Source organism: Lactuca sativa, chromosome 9 (assembly GCF_002870075.4).
Source record: "Lactuca sativa cultivar Salinas chromosome 9, Lsat_Salinas_v11, whole genome shotgun sequence".
NCBI lineage: Eukaryota > Viridiplantae > Streptophyta > Magnoliopsida > Asterales > Asteraceae > Lactuca > Lactuca sativa.
This window is the reverse complement of record NC_056631.2, coordinates 133,621,335-133,638,199: the sequence shown is the minus strand read 5'-3', so window position 1 is coordinate 133,638,199 and position 16,865 is coordinate 133,621,335. Positions and strand designations below refer to the sequence as shown.

Genomic DNA, 16,865 nt, shown 5'->3' with positions numbered 1-16,865 from the left:
TTGGATTCCTTCTAGATGTAATCATTGTAAAGTCTATGGGCATGTGGATAAAGTTTGTGCTGCTGCTATGAATGTTGAGAAGGAGGATATTAATGGAGAAGTGACAAATTTAAAGAATAATAAAGGGAAGGAAGTTGTTAATGGGGATGGATTCACAGAAGTTAAATATAAAAAGGTAATAGGTAACAATGATGGTGAAGGCACTAGCAAGACTCAAGAGGGTTATAATCAATTGAATAATATGAAGAATAATGGGAAGAATGGGAATTGGAGAATATAACAGGGGAGGGATTAAATAATAAAAATAGTTTTGAAATCTTGGGAGAGATTGAAGAGGAAGTTTTGGATAAAATGGAAGAGGATGATAAGATTGTGAAGACAGTTACTAATCAAAATGTTGATAGTGGTGATGCTGGAATGGGTTCTAATGAAAGCAAGAATAACAAATTGATTTCTTCAATCAAGGGAGAGGGGAAGAAGAAAGGAAATGAAAGTAATAAAATGAATAAAGATAAGTTGGAGTCGGATAATAATAGCAGTAAGATGGGGAGTTCTCAGGCATTTGAGGAGGTAAATGCCAAAAATTCTATTATTTCCCAATGATGTCTGTTGGTGCTTGGAATGTTAGGGGATTGAATAAATCTGTTAAGCAGAAGGAGGTTATTGATGTTATTAGGTGTAATAACCTTGGTATTTGTGCTGTGATTGAATCTCATGTCAAAGTCTTAAATCTCAAGAGTGTTTGTGCTAAGACTTTTGGGCAGTGGGATTGGATCTCTAATAATAATAGTTGTGAAGCTGGTACTAGAATAATAGTGGGGTGGAATCCAAGACTTTTTGATGTGATATTGCTTTCTCAATCCAAACAGGTTATTCATTGTTATGTTAAATTGTGTAATTTGGATTTTGGCATGTATCTGTCTTTTATATATGCTGCTTCGAATTATATTGAAAGAAGATTACTTTGGGATAATTTGAAAAAACATAGTTTGGTTGTTAATAGGGAAGCTTGGGGTTTATTAGGTGATTTTTAATGTTGCTATAAAACCTTCGGAATATTCTGAAAGCTGTTCTAGAACTCCTAAAGGAGTTGAAGATTTTGTTGATTGTTTGAGTTTTATTGAAGTGGAGGACTTGAAGTCTTATGGGTTTCAGTTTACATGGAACAAAACTCCTATGGGTAATATGGGGCTGTTGAAGAAGCTTGATAGAGTTATGGTTAATCAAAAATTTATTTCGAACCATCCTCTTGCTCATGCTGTCTTTAAACCATACAGAAATTCGGATCATTGCCCTGCTATTTTAAATTTTCCTGGTAACAAAGTGAAGTGGAAACCTTCTTTTAGATTTGCTAATTTTATCTCTGAGAAGGAGGAATTTCTTCCTTTGGTTAAGGAGGTTTGGGATAAGAATATTGATGGTTTTTTTATGTTTAAAGTGACACAAAAGTTGAAGATTCTCAAGAAACATTGCAGGGAGATGACAATAAATATTGGGGTGCTGGAAAAAGAATTCAGAAGTTAAGAAAGGATTTGGAATGTAAACAACAAGATATTGACAATAATCCTTTTGATTGCAAGATTAGGGAAGAGCATGCTAATATTCTCTTAGATTTTAATATTGCTTGTAATGATGAAGAAAAGCTTCTTGCTCAGCGTGCTAAAATCAAATGGTTACAGGATGGGGACAATAACTCTAAATTCTTTCACAAAATAGTTAAAAGCAGGGGTATCAGTAATCGTATTCAGATGGTTCTGAATGAAGATGGTTGTTGGGTGAGTGGGAAGGCTATGATAGAGAAGTTTGTGTCTCACTTTAATAAGTTTTTGGGATGTAAGGAAGATACTGATTTGTCAGGCTTAAATGATGAGTTTTTTTCCTAAAAAATTAGACAGTAGGGTGGCTGTTGATATGATTAGAGTGGTTACTGATGAAGAAATTAAATTGGCGATGTTTGACATAGATGACAATCGTGCCCCTGGGCCTGATGGGTATTCTTCAAAATTTTTTAAAAGTTCTTGGAGTATTGTTGGTCCAGATGTTTGTAAGGCTGTGAGAGAATTCTTTTGGACTGGTAAATTGTTGAAGGGGATTAATGCCACGAGAATTGTCCTGGTCCCTAAAGTTGAGGTTCCGAGGAAAGTGTCTGATTTTAGACCTATAGCTTGCTGTAACACTTTTTATAAGTGTATCAGTAAGATTATAGTGAATAGAATTAGAAATTGTTTGGGTGATATTGTAAGTAATAACCAATCAGCTTTTATACCTGGTAGATCTATTTTGGACAATATTCTTCTTGCTCAGGAGTTGATGGTGGGGTACAAAAAAAAGAGAGGTACCCCTAAATGTACGATAAAGATTGATATACAAAAGGCTTATGATACGGTGGATTGGGATTTTCTTAATAGAGTTCTGCAGGGATTTGGGTTCCATCCAGTCATGGTTAAATGGATTATGGCTTGTGTTTCTTCCCCGTGGTTCATGCTCAATTTTAATGGTGAAGATCATGGGTATTTTGAAGGAAAGCGTGGGCTTAGGCAGGGAGATCCTTTATCTCCTTACCTATTTACTATAGTTATGGAGGTGTTCAATATTATTATGGGTAAGCTTATTGAAGATTCTCTGAATTGTAAGTTCCATAGTAAGTGTTTGAGCCTCAAAATTTCCCATTTATGTTTTGCTGATGATTTGTTAATTTTTTTCTTATGGTAATGGGAATTCGGCCAGAATTATAAGGAATGCCCTTGATGATTTCAATAAGATTTCAGGGCTGAAGGTAAGTATGGAAAAAAGTCAGATTTATTTCAGTTGTGTTAAGCCTAATATGAGAAGGATTATTTTGGGTATTCTTCCTTATGAGGTTGGGAGATTTCCGTTTAAATATTTGGGGGTTCCTATGTGTGTTACTAAATTGTTTGATAGAGATTGTAAAAAGTTGATTGAAAAGATTAAGTTGAGAATTTTCAATTGGAAGTGTAAAACCTTATCTTTTGCTGGTAGATTGCAACTCATTAATTCGGTCTTAACTTCTATTCATGTTTATTGGGCTTCTATTTTTAAAATTCCAATTGCTACTATTAATGAGATTGAAAAGATGTGCAGGAGTTTTTTATGGGCTAATGGTGAGATAGTCAAAGATAAAGCTAAAGTTAAGTGGCTTGAAATTTGCAAACCTAAGGAGTATGGTGGGCTCGGAATAAAGAATTTGAGGAGATGGAATGATGCTTTGCTTGCTAAACATGTTTGGAATGTGGTTAATAACAAAAATTCCCTGTGGGTGCAGTGGGTGAGAATCAATTATATAGGCAGCAGGAATTTTTGGGATATTTTGCAGAAAAAGAGTATGAGCTGGACATGGAAGAGATTTTTGGAGATAAGGAAAACTGTTAGGCCTCATGTTATTTCATGTGTGGGTAATGGGAGGAACACTTCTTTATGGCATGATTGGTGGCATCCAATAGGTATTCTTTGTACTATTATCCTTAGGAGAGAGTGGATTAGTAATGGTCTTAGTGATTCTGCTTTAGTTTGTGATGTTCTTCAGTTTGATTCTTATTCATGGCCGGTTGAATGGGTTAATAAGTTCCCTGGATTGACTGAAGCTCCTATGTTCTGTATTGATTCTAATTTGAATAACTTTGGGGATATTGTGCCTTGGTATGATCTTGTTTGGTATAATAATTGCATTCCTCGCAACTCTTTTATTTTATGGTTGGCTGTCCTGAACAGATTAAAAACTCAGGATAGGGTTAGAGGATGGGAAGTGGCTGGTAATTTGCTGTGTCCTTTTTGTGATAATATGCCTGATTCGCATAACCATTTATTCTTTAATTGTGAGTATTCATCCAGAATCTGGAAATATTTCTGTAGTAAAGTGGGTCTAAATTTGTCAGCGGTTGAATGGAATGATCTTATTTTTATGTTGAGCAGTATGCTTAAACTGAAGACTGGTGAGAATTTGATCATCAAATGTATGATTGCTAGCTGTGTGTCTCATATTTGGAGAGAGAGAAATTCTAGACTTTTTGGTTCTAGCATAATATCAGTTGAGGGGATTATAGCTAGTATTGAGAATGAGATTCGTTTGAAGCTGATGGGATTAAGGAAAAGAACTAAAATGATCAATAATAAGATTTATTTGATCTGGGGTATTTCGGGAATTATGAATGGAGAATAATGGAGATCATTTTCTGGTTTTGCTGTTTGGAGTGTGGTTGGTTATGGTTTTGGGTTTGGCAGTGGTGGAAGTTTAATAAGGATGATGTTATTAATGGTATATGGTGGGGGTATTTTGGGAATAAAAATATGCACAAAGGAATTGACGGAATTTGTCACTGGTTTGAGAGTTTTCTCTTATATCATGTGACTTGTACCTATGGGATTTTCTGTTTGGATATGATCTTAATTGAGATTACCCAAATAGAGAATCCTAGACATGTGATTGATGCCATGTCTAGTATGAAACTTAATTTGATTCACTGGTATTCTGGTATTATTTTCTTGTGTTCCTTTTTGAGTTTGTGGTGCAGAAAGGTGAAGCAAAGGTTGGTGGTGGGCAATAGCTGTAGAGAGTTTATGGATTTCATGATGAGGACTTCGAAGGATGTAGAGGACAAGGATTGGGACAGGAGCTTTGGGACTAGTTGTCGTGAGGGTCTTTTCTATTTTCGTTTTTTTGTTATGTTTAGTTGTGGTTTTGATTATTGGGATTTCCTTGTTTTTTGTGTTATATGGGCTTTGAACTTGAGGGTTTTTTTCTTAAAGGTTAGCTTATGGACTGAGGGTTTTTTTAAGGGCCTTACCCCTTGCTTTGGTTTCTTTTTCTTTTGGAGATTTGGTAGGAGCAAGGGGGTGAAGTTACCTTTTTTCCCTCTTTCAATAAGTCTTTGGGTTACCTTTAAGGATTTTAGGGTGTTTTGGGGTTATGAGTGGTTATTTCTTATTATTAGGAAATGGTTTGGTAGTTGGTTATGGATAGGATGGTTATATTTGTATTTTGTTTGATGTTTTGGTGTTTGTATTCTTTTATTCTTTTTAATAAAGTTTGCTGAGCTTTGGCTCTTTCAAAAAAAAAAAAGAATGAAACAATGCTTATCTAAGCTTTGTTTAAATGGCATACACTTACTTCTATTGTGGAACTCAAGAATTAAACAATGCTCATAAATGCTTTGCTAAATTGCAAAGACAACTTTTATTGTGGACTCAAGAATTAAACAATGCTCATCAAAGCTTTGGTAAATTGCAAAGACAACTTTTATTGTGGACTCAAGAATTAAACAATGCTCATCAAAGCTTTGGTAAATTGCATAGACTTCTGTTGTGGAACTCAAGAATCAGACAATGGTCATGAAAGCTTTGTTTAAAATGCATAGACTTCTATTGTGGAACTCAAGAATTAAACGATGCTCATCAATGCTTTGCTAAATTGTATAGACTTCCAATGTGGAAGCTAGGAATGAAAAAATGCTCATCAAAGCTTTGCTAATTTGCATAGACTTCTAATGTGGAACTCAAGAATTAAACAATGCTAAAAATAAAGAAATGCTCTGGGGACTTTTTCGCTTTCTCTCTCTACTTTCTCTCTCTTCCCTTGATTCTTTCTGACGGTGGTGCGATCTAGTTTCGATTCATCGGTGCTGCTTTTCCGACGTATTTCATTTAATTTGGTGAAGCAATTTCTCTTCTATTTCCATTGTCTTAATGGGAGCATCATCCAAATCGGATCGATTGAAGGAAGTGAAGGTAAAACCTCCGGATAAAAGTGCTGCTGTCCGGTTCACTAAGACTGAAGTGGATGTGAAGGATCTAATTCTGCCTGGAATTATTGAGCAATCTTCAGCTACGATCTATAAAGCTCGTCGTAAGCCTAGTGTCTCTGGAGCTGTTGCGTCAGGAATTAGTAAAGCTGAGTGGAAAATGGAGGGTAAAGCTTTCAGAGTCAAGAATAGAGGCCGTAAGCTGGTGGATGGGTTAACTTCGATGGATACTGAGGATTATGATTTTGAAGAAGGATTTGAAGAAGTATCAGGAGATGATTTGGAATCAGTATCAGCTTGGGATTCAGACTCTATCAACTCTTTTCCTAGATCTGAAAGCAATATGATGGAATTGAAGTATGGAACTACTGGAGAGGTAAAAAATGATGGAGATCAAGTTGTTTCTATTCCTTCAGGTAACACTGCTAATTTGTTGAAAAATTGGGATGGATCGAAATTGAGTAATGCTGTTCAGGATCCTAATATGGAATTGAAGAATGTTACGAATGAAATGATTAGGGTGAATCCTAACATTGAGGTGATTGATATCAATATTCATGATAGTTCTAAATTGGATGAGAATAAAGGTGTGAAGTGTAGAGATGATGGGGATAAGATTGTTATCAGTAGTGAAGAATTTATTCCGGGGGTTGGCTTTCAATTTCTTAGTGATTTGAAGGTGGAGAAGACTGTGGGGAAGGATTTAGACAGTGAAAAGAATCAGGAAATGGATGTTGATAAGTCAAATTTGGAAAAGAAAGACAAGGAGATAGAAGGTAATACTGAAGATGATAACACTTCTGATGAGGAAGGGGATAATGATTCAAGTGAGGATGACTCTAGTGGGGAAGAGGAAAATGAGATAGAAGAAGAGGTTAATGCTAAGAGTAATATGGGTAATAACTGCAATGAGAAATCAGGTACTGTTATCATTAGCATTAATTTACTTCCTTCTATTTTGGGAAATGCTAAGAATAGTAATAAGGAGGATGGAGGAATGCAGGGGAATGTGATGAACTCTTATGCTGGAGTGTTAAAGGGTAATAGACATAAGGGTAAAATAGATGTTAGATTCATTCCAGGGGAGAATGGGGAAGATGATGGACCTGTAATAATTCCATTAGAGAATCTAAAGAATGCTAGTATTCCATTTACTAATACTCTTTATGGTTATATGATTGACAAGAAGTTGGCGTTCCCTGTTATTCAGAAAGAAGTAAGAAGATTGTGGAAGAATATGGGTTTGGAAGAGGTATTCATGAACAGCAAAGGTTTTTTCTTCTTTAAATTCAGTGATGAAAAGGGGATGTTATCTGTTTTGGAGGGTAGTCCTTGGTTAATGTTTAATAATATGCCTTTATTTCTTCAACGATGGAGGCCTGGTTTGACATTAACTAAGAACAAGCATGATAAAATTCCTGTTTGGATTAAAATATTTGATTTGCCCTTGGAAGTTTGGAGTGGTGAAAACTTATGTAGAATTGCTAGTAAGATAGGTATTCCTTTGGCTTTTGATTCCTTTACTGAGGATATGTGTTTGGAACATAAAGGAAGGAATGCTTATGCTAGAATTCTTGTTGAAATGGCAGCTGGGAAGGAATGGAGAAAGAAGATTGATATTGCTACTTGGGATTTTGTTTCTAATTCTGCTGTGATTCAAAGTTTTGATGTTGAATATGCTTGGATTCCTTCTAGATGTAATCATTGCAAAGTCTATGGGCATGTAGATAAAGTTTGTGCTGCTGCTATGAATGTTGTGAAGGAGGATAATAATGAAGAAGTGAGAAATCTAAAGAATAATAAAGGGAAGGAAGTTGATAATGGGGATGGGTTCACAGAAGTTAAATATAAAAAGGTTATGGGTAACATTGATGGTGAAGGCACTAGTAAATCTCAAGTGGGTAATTATCAATCTAATAATATGAAGAATAATGGAAAGAATGGGAATTGGAGAAGGGGTATTTTTTCTAAAGGCAATAATGGGAGCAGAGGTGGAAATGGTAAAGGGCAAAATTGGAATTGGAGTAATAAAGGAGTAAGTCACTGGAATTTAGAAAAGAATAGAAATTATGAGAAGTTTGTTAATGGGAAAGATGATATAGGAAATCGGGGGTTGAAGGAGAATAATAAGCAGCAGGTTGTAGTGGGAAAGGATAACAAGAAAGAGATGGGCAATGTTAGTATTGGTAGTGAGAATAAAACAGGGGAGGGATTAAGTAATAAAAACAGCTTTGGAATTTTGGGAGAGATTGAAGAGGAAGTATTGGATAAAATGGAAGAGGATGATAAGATTATGAAGACTGTTGCTAATCAAAATGTTGATAGTGAAGAAGGTGAAATGGGCTCTAATGAAAGCAAGAATAATAAATTGATGTCTTCAATCAAGGGAGAGGGGAAGAAGAAAGGAAATGAAAGTAATAAAGTGAATAAAGATAAGTTGGAGGCGGATAATAATAGCAGTAAGTTGGGGAGTTCTCAGGCATTTGAGGAGGTAAATGCCAGAAATTCTGTTTTTTCCCAATGATGTCTGTTGGTGCTTGGAATGTTAGGGGATTGAATAAGTCTGTTAAACAGAAGGAGGTTATTGATGTTATTAGGTGTAATAACCTTGGTATTTGTGCTGTGATTGAATCTCATGTAAAAATTCTAAATCTCAAGAGTGTTTGTGCTAAGACTTTTGGGCAGTGGGATTGGATATCTAATAATAATAGTTGTGAAGCTGGTACTAGAATAATTGTGGGGTGGAATCCGAGACTTTTTGATGTGATTCTGCTGTCTCAATCCAAACAGGTTATTCATTGTTATGTGAAATTGTGTAATTCGGATATTGGCATGTATTTGTCTTTTATATATGCTGCTTCGAATTATATTGAAAGAAGATTGCTTTGGGATAATTTGAAAAAACATAGTTTGGTTGTTAATAGGGAAGCTTGGGGTTTATTAGGTGATTTTAATGTTGCTTTAAAACCTTCGGAATATTCTGAAAGCTGTTCTAGAACTCCTAAAGGAGTTGAAGATTTTGTTGATTGTTTGAGTTTTATAGAAGTGGAGGACTTGAAGTCTTATGGGTTTCAGTTTACTTGGAACAAAACCCCTATGGGTAATATGGGGCTGTTAAAGAAGCTTGATAGAGTTATGGTTAATCAAAAATTTATGTTGAACCATCCTCTTGCTCATGCTGTCTTTAAACCATACAGAAATTCGGATCATTGCCCTGCTATCTTAAATTTTCCTGGTAACAAAGTAAAGTGGAAGCCTTCTTTTAGATTTGCGAATTTTATCTCTGAGAAGGAGGAATTTCTCCCTTTGGTTAAGGAGGTTTGGGATAAGAATATTGATGGGTATTTTATGTTTAAAGTGACACAAAAGTTGAAGATTCTCAAAAAACATTGCAGGGAGATGTGTAATAAATATTGGGGAGCTGGAAAAAGAATACAGAAGTTAAGAAAGGATTTGGAGTGTAAACAACAAGATATTGACAATAATCCTTTTGATTGCAAGATTAGGGAAGAGCATGCTAATATTCTCTTAGATTTTAATATTGCTTGTATTGATGAAGAAAAGATTCTTGCTCAGCGTGCTAAAATCAAATGGTTACAGGATGGGGACAATAACTCTAAATTCTTCCACAAAATTGTTAAAAGCAGAGGTATCAATAATCGTATTCAGATGGTTCTGAATGAAGATGGTCGTTGGGTGAGTGGGAAGGCTATGATAGAGAAATTTGTGTCTCATTTTAATAAGTTTTTGGGATGTAAGGATGATACTGATTTGACAGGCTTAAATGATGAGTTTTTTCCTAAAAAATTGGACAGTAGGGTGGCTGTTGATATGATTAGAGTGGTTACTGATGAAGAAATTAAATTGGCGATGTTTGACATAGATGACAATCGTGCCCCTGGGCCTGATGGGTATTCTTCGAAATTTTTTAAAAGTGCTTGGAGTATTGTTGGTCCAGATGTGTGTAAGGCTGTGAGAGAATTTTTTTGGACTGGTAAATTGCTGAATGGGATTAATGCCACGAGAATTGTTCTGGTCCCTAAAGTTGAAGTTCCGAGGAAAGTTTCTGATTTTAGACCTATAGCTTGCTGTAACACTTTTTATAAATGTATCAGTAAGATTATAGTAAATAGAATTAGAAATTGCTTGGGTGATATTGTTAGTAATAACCAATCAGCTTTTATTCCTGGTAGATCTATTTTGGACAATATTCTTCTTGCTCAGGAGTTGATGGTGGGGTACAAAAAAAAGAGAGGTACCCCTAAATGTACGATAAAGATTGATGTACAAAAGGCTTATGATACGGTGGATTGGGATTTTCTTAATAGAGTTCTGCAGGGATTTGGGTTTCATCCAGTCATGGTTAAATGGATTATGGCTTGTGTTTCTTCCCCGTGGTTCATGCTCAATTTTAATGGTGAAGATCATGGGTATTTTGAAGGAAAGCGTGGGCTTAGGCAGGGAGATCCTTTATCTCCTTACCTATTTACTATAGTTATGGAGGTTTTCAATATTATTATGGGTAAACTTATTGAAGATTCTTTGAATTTTAAGTTCCATAGTAAGTGTTTGAGCCTCAGAATTTCCCATTTATGTTTTGCTGATGATTTGTTAATTTTTTCTTATGGTAATGGGAATTCGGCCAGAATTATAAGGAAGGCCCTTGATGATTTCAATAAGATTTCAGGGCTGAAGGTTAGTATGGAAAAAAGTCAGATTTATTTCAGTTGTGTTAAGCCTAATATGAGAAGGATTATTTTGGGTATTCTTCCTTATGAAGTTGGGAAATTTCCATTTAAATATTTGGGGGTTCCTATGTGTGTTACTAAACTGTTTGATAGAGATTGTAAAAAGTTGATTGAAAAGATTAAGTTGAGAATTTTCAATTGGAAGTGTAAAACCTTATCTTTTGCTGGCAGATTGCAACTCATTAATTCGGTTTTAACTTCTATTCATGTTTATTGGGCCTCTATTTTTAAAATTCCAATTGCTACTATAAATGAGATTGAAAAGATGTGCAGGAGTTTTTTATGGGCTAATGGTGAGATAGTTAAAGGGAAAGCTAAAGTTAAATGGCTTGATATTTGTAAACCTAAGGAGTATGGTGGGCTGGGAATAAAGAATTTGAGGAAATGGAATGATGCTTTACTTGCTAAACATGTTTGGAATGTGGTTAATAACAAAAATTCCCTGTGGGTGCAGTGGGTGAGAATCAATTATATTGGCAGCAGGAATTTTTGGGATATTCTGCAGAAAAAGAGTATGAACTGGACATGGAAGAGATTTTTGGAGATAAGGAATACTGTTAGGCCTCATGTTATTTCTTGTGTGGGTAATGGGAGGAACACTTCTTTATGGCATGATTGGTGGCATCCTATTGGTATTCTTTGCGCCATTATTCCTAGGAGAGAGTGGATTAGTAATGGGCTTAGTGATTCTGCTTTAGTTTGTGATGTTCTTGAGTTGGAGTCGTATTCTTGGCCGGTTGAGTGGGTTAATAAGTACCCTGGATTGACTGAAGCTCCTATGTTTTGTATTGATTCTAATTTGAATGATGTTATTGGATGGAGGGATAAGGGAGGTATATGCAGAAAATTCTCTTGCAAACAGGTATGGAATGATTTGAATAATTTTGGGGATATTGTGCCTTGGTTTAATCTTGTTTGGTATAATAATTGCATTCCTCGCAACTCTTTTATTTTATGGCTGGCTGTCCTGAACAGATTAAAAACTCAGGATAGGGTTAGAGGATGGGAATTGGCTGGTAATTTGCTGTGTCCTTTTTGTGATAATGTTCCTGATTCGCATAGCCATTTATTCTTTAATTGTGAGTATTCCTCTAGAATCTGGAAATATTTCTGCAGTAAAGTGGGGCTAAATTTGAAAAGGGTTGAATGGAATGATCTTATTTTAATGTTGAACAGAATGCTTAAAATGAAGACAGGTGAGAATTTGATCATTAAATGTATGTTTGCTAGCTGTGTGTCTAATATTTGGAGAGAGAGAAATGCTAGACTTTTTGGTTCCAGCAGAATATCAGTTGAGGGGGTTATAGCTAGAATTGAGAATGAGATTCGTTTGAAGCTGATGGGATTAAAGAAAAGAGTTAAAATGATCAATAATAAGGTTTATTTGATCTGGGGTATTTCGGGAATTGAGAATGTTGAATAATGAAGATCAATTTCTGGTTTTGCTGTTTTGAGTGTGGTTGGTTATGGTTTTGGGTTTGGCAGTGGTGGCAGTTAAATAAGGATGATGTTATTAATGGTATTTGGTGGGGGTTTTTTGGGAATAAAAATATGCACAAAGGAATTGACGGAATATGTCGCTGGTTGGAGAGTTTACTCTTTAATCATGTGACTTGTACCTATGGGATTTGCTGTTTGGATATGATCTTAATTGAGATTATCCAAATAGTGAATCCTAGACATGTGATTGATGCCATGTCTAGTATGAAACTTAATTTGATTCACTGGTGTTTTGGAATTATTTTTTTGTGTTTCTATTTGAGTTTGTGGTGCAGAAAGGCGAAGCAAAGGTTGGTGGTGGGCAATAGTTATGGAGAGATTATGGATTTCCTGTTGAAGACTTTGAAGGATGTTATGGACAAGGGTCGCGACAGGAGCTTTGGGTCTATTTGTTGTTTGGGGCATTCCTGTTTTATCCGTGATGTTATGTTTTTTTGTGGATTAGTTTATAGGGATTTCCTTGTTATTTGTGATTTGTGGGTTTTGAACTTGTGGTTTTTTTTCTTAAAGGTTAGCTTATGGATTGAGGGTTTTTTTAAAGGCCTTACCCCTTGCTTTGGTTTCTTTATCTTTTGGAGGTTTGGTTGGAGCAAGGGGGTGAAGTTACCTTTTTTCCCTCTTTCAATAAGTCCTTGGGCTAACTTTAAGGAATTTAGGGATTATTGGGGTTGTGAGTGGTTAGTTCTTAGTATTAGGAAGTGGTTTGGTAGTTGGTTATGGATAGGCTGGTTATTATTGTACTTTGTTTGAATTTTTGGTGTTTGTATTCTTTTATTCTTTTTAATAAAGTTTGCTGAGCTTTGGCTCTTTCAAAAAAAAAAAAAAAAAAAGAATTAAACAATGCTCATCAAAGCTTTGCTAAATTATGAAGACAACTTCTATTGTGGAACTCAAGAATTAAGCAATGCTCGTCAAAGCTTTGCTAAATTGCATAGACTTCTTGTCACACCCCGAAAACCGATGGCGGAAACATTTCCGGGGTTGACTCCACGTTGAGTATCAAATCCAATGCACATAGTAAGTAAAGTAAAACAACCATTACATTACATATAGAAAAGTTTACATTTGTTTCATAAGTAAAGTTATACATGTGATACATAGTATATATGAACAAAATGAGACAAGTCTTCTACGCACTCCGTCTTCGCCAAAAGAGATTGTCGGGTACCTATCTAATGCGGACCTAAGAATACAAGCGGTTTGAAAATCAGCATAAAGCTTTTGAGTTCATAAGCGGTTAGTTTTTCTGAAAATGTACGAGTTCCTTTGGTTTCCTGAAAAAGTGGTTATCCAAGAAAATCCCATATTTTCTTAAAAGTTGGTTACCAAATCCAAAATGTAATGTAAAAGATGTACACTGAAAATATGATTATTCTTGTGAATTGTAAAGTTTGGTATCTAAATTGTTACACGTTTCTGGTTACGTATTACTGTTACCCAGGAAAATCCTATATTTTCCTACATGTGTGTGTGAACTGTTACCAATTCTGATTATGTTCAGTGTTATCCCCAGGAAAATCCCATATTTTCCTGAATGTGTGTGTGTGTGCGAATTGTTACAGATTCCGATTATGTTCAGTGTTATCCCCAGGAAAATCCCATATTTTCCTGAATGTGTGTGTATGAATTCTCCTGAAAGTTTGATTATCCTTAAATATACATTAGTTTTATTATGTACATAAAACAAATAATTAAGTGTGAAATGTTCATAATCTTGATTGCGAGTCCTTAACCATACTTCAGACTAGATATGACTCGGGCCAGGGCCAGTACCCTTTTTATGACTTTCGTCACCCTTGAACCTTTCGGTTCGGCTGTAGCTAGCAGCCAGGTGCGGGATTGTCAGTCCCGTATAGATCTATACACTCAAGTCACGTTCTCCCTCCTGGAGATTCTGGTTATAGGGGTAGTCCTCCACTCTCTCGTACCAAGGAAGTGTTACAGAGGACGTGTCTCCAATCTTTAAGATTACTCTTTACTTCTCGTGCCTAGGGAAGTAGTATCTATGACTAAATAAGTTCTAATGGTGCATGTCCTTTACACTCGAGTCTAGGTGTTTTATTAAGGACATTACAAATGTTTTATGGTTTCTAATGGTGTCTGTCCTTTACACTCGAGCCTAGGTGTTTTATTACAGAAATTACAATGTTTTATGATCTCTATCAATATAAGTTGTGAAACATAACAGTATATAATAAGAATTGAAATCGTTTGAACAAACAACTCTGCAAGTTAAAACAGTTTGTTAGAAGGTTTTTAATTCTTAAAAGTGTGCAAATTATGAAACCATTTAAATGAATAATGAATTTAAGTACAAAATATCCTTATATTTTTGCTTGTATTCCCCCTGAAAATATTTAAAAACCATTGAAAAAGGGTAGGGGTATGAACTCACCAGACGAGAAAACGTGTTGGTTCGGACGCCATGTGTCGATTCGAGGCTTGATAACATGCGAGGTTCCTATGTAATATGAAATGGTATACAAATATATCTAATTAAATTTTAAATTACTAATTAGATATGATATTACACTCCAATGAGCGAAAACACTTCAAAACGAGTGTTTGGAGTGACCCGGGTGACATCTACGGACGTGTATTGATGCGTGGGACTTGGGAATTGAGTTTACTCTTCAAGAGTAAACTCCTTATGGAGATTTCGGCCTTATACACTACTCACACATGATTTCACGGCCGTGAACTCATGTTGGCAAGGTTTATGGTGCTTAATGGTCAATAACACTTGAGGGATGATTGGGATGAATTTATCTAAGGCTTTGGAAGGGATTAAATCACCAATAACATCACAAAAGGGAGTTTACGGCCCTAAACAAGGAGTTTATGGCCGTAAGCTCCTATACCCCCTTAGATTGTTGATTTAATGGCCTTAGATTAATCACATGCGATTCAAATAATTTTGATAAGCCTTGGTATGAATTTAGGGGATCAAATGACTCATCTTTAGGAGTTTATGGCCCTGGAACATATTCTTGGGGTGTCATGGCCGTAAACACCTAATTGGAGGGTGTTTGACATGTTTAAGGTTCCCAAACTATTTTTAGATGATTCTAGGATTTATTCCAAGGCTATTAGTGGAGTTATATGGCTTTTAAACATGTATAAATGAGTTTACTCCCCATGTTTAAGGGGTTTACGGCCCAATCATATTCCTTGTCCGTAAACTCATATTTGTTCCTCAAAATTCATGTTTAGGGTGTTCTAAATCCGGATTTGTAAGCCATATAGTCGTATCTAAGTCCCAAAGTTGGTTTGGAGGGGTTAAATTGCTCAAAAACCCATTTATTAAGTGTTTACGGCCCAAGCATGCTCCTTGGCCGTAAATACATGTTCCAGGTCCAAAATCACATTTTAAACACATATTTGAAGGCCTAAAAGGTTGAATAACAAGTTAGGTAAGTTACCTCTATTATTTGGAGCCTTAATCTTGAATGAGGAGAGAGGTTAGAGAGAGAGTTGTGAGATGAAGAAAAAGCTTCAAATGGAAGCCTGGATCACTTTAAATAGTGTCCAAGTTCGGGACACGGTGGAATTCTACCCGATACCAGCGTTAGACGGGGCTTTTGGTCGCACCCGATCAAGTTGCCGTAACTCGATATGGTTGATTCTAGAAATGTTCCGATCACTAATAAGAGGTGTTAGAATGAGTTCTAAAGGTATTAGGACACTCGTTGAGTCATAAAATACACATTAATGACTTAATTAAATGCCGGAATCGAAAACGAAATTGGAAACGGCGATTGGATTATCGAAATGAGTTACGAAAAGGGGTACAAGCAATGATACGAAATTTCGGGTTGTTACACTTCTAATGTGGAACTCAAGAATGAAACAATGCTCATCAAAGCTTTGCTTAAATAGCATACACTTCTATTGTGGAGCTCAAGAATTAAACAATGCTCATAAAAGCTTTGCTAAATTGCATAGACTACTTCAATTGTGGAACACAAGAATTAAACAATGCACATCAATGCTTTGGTAAATTGCATAGACTTCCAAAGTGGAAACCAAGGATGAAACAATGCTCATCAAAGCTTTGATAAATTGCAGAGACTTCTATTATGGAACTCAAGAATCAAACAATGCTCATCAAAGCATTGCTTAAATTGCATCAACTTCTATTGTGGAACTCAAGAATTAATAGATGTTCATCAAAGCTTTTCTAAATTGCATAAACTTCTAATGTGGAGCTCAAGAATGAAACAATGCTCATCAAAGTTTTGATTAAATTGCATAGAATTCTGTTACGAAACTCAAAAATAAAACAATGCTTATCAAACCTTTGCTAAATTACGAAGACTACTTCTATTATGGAACTCTAGAATTAAACAATTCTCATCAAAGCTTTGCTAAATTGCATAGACTTCAAATGTGGAACTCAAGAATGAACCAATGCTCATCAAAGCTTTGCTTAATTTGCATAGACTTTTATTGTGGAACTCAAGAAGAATTAAACAATGCTCATCAAAGCTTTGCTAAAATTGCATAAACTTCTATTATGGAGCTCAAGAATAAAACAATGCTCATCAAAGCTTTGCTAAATTGCATATACTTCTAATGTGGAACTCAAGAATGAAACAATGCTCATCTAAGCTTTGATTTAATTGCATACACTTCTATTGTAGAGCTCAAGAATTAAAGAATGCTCATAAATGCTTTGCTAAATTGCAAAGACTACCTCTTTTGTGGAACTCAAGAATTAAACTATGCTCATCAAAGCTTTGATAAATTGAATAGATTTCTAATGTGGAACTCAAGAATGAAATAATGCTGATCAAACCTTTGCTTAAATTGCATACACTTCTATTGTGGAACTCAAGAGTTAAACGATGCTCATCAAAGC

At 35.5% G+C, this 16,865-nt stretch overlaps 1 protein-coding gene across 1 annotated transcript; it reads left to right on the top strand.

Moving 5' to 3' along the window:
• The first annotated feature begins 351 nt into the window (after nt 1-351).
• On the top strand, nt 352-4,177 carry LOC128129115 (uncharacterized). Its single transcript, XM_052767794.1, has 6 exons — nt 352-570; nt 654-869; nt 1,024-1,315; nt 1,450-1,833; nt 1,892-2,510; nt 3,103-4,177. The coding sequence occupies exons 1-6, from the start codon at nt 352-354 to the stop codon at nt 4,175-4,177; spliced, it is 2,805 nt and encodes a 934-aa protein (XP_052623754.1).
• Nucleotides 4,178-16,865: the final 12,688 nt, after the last annotated feature.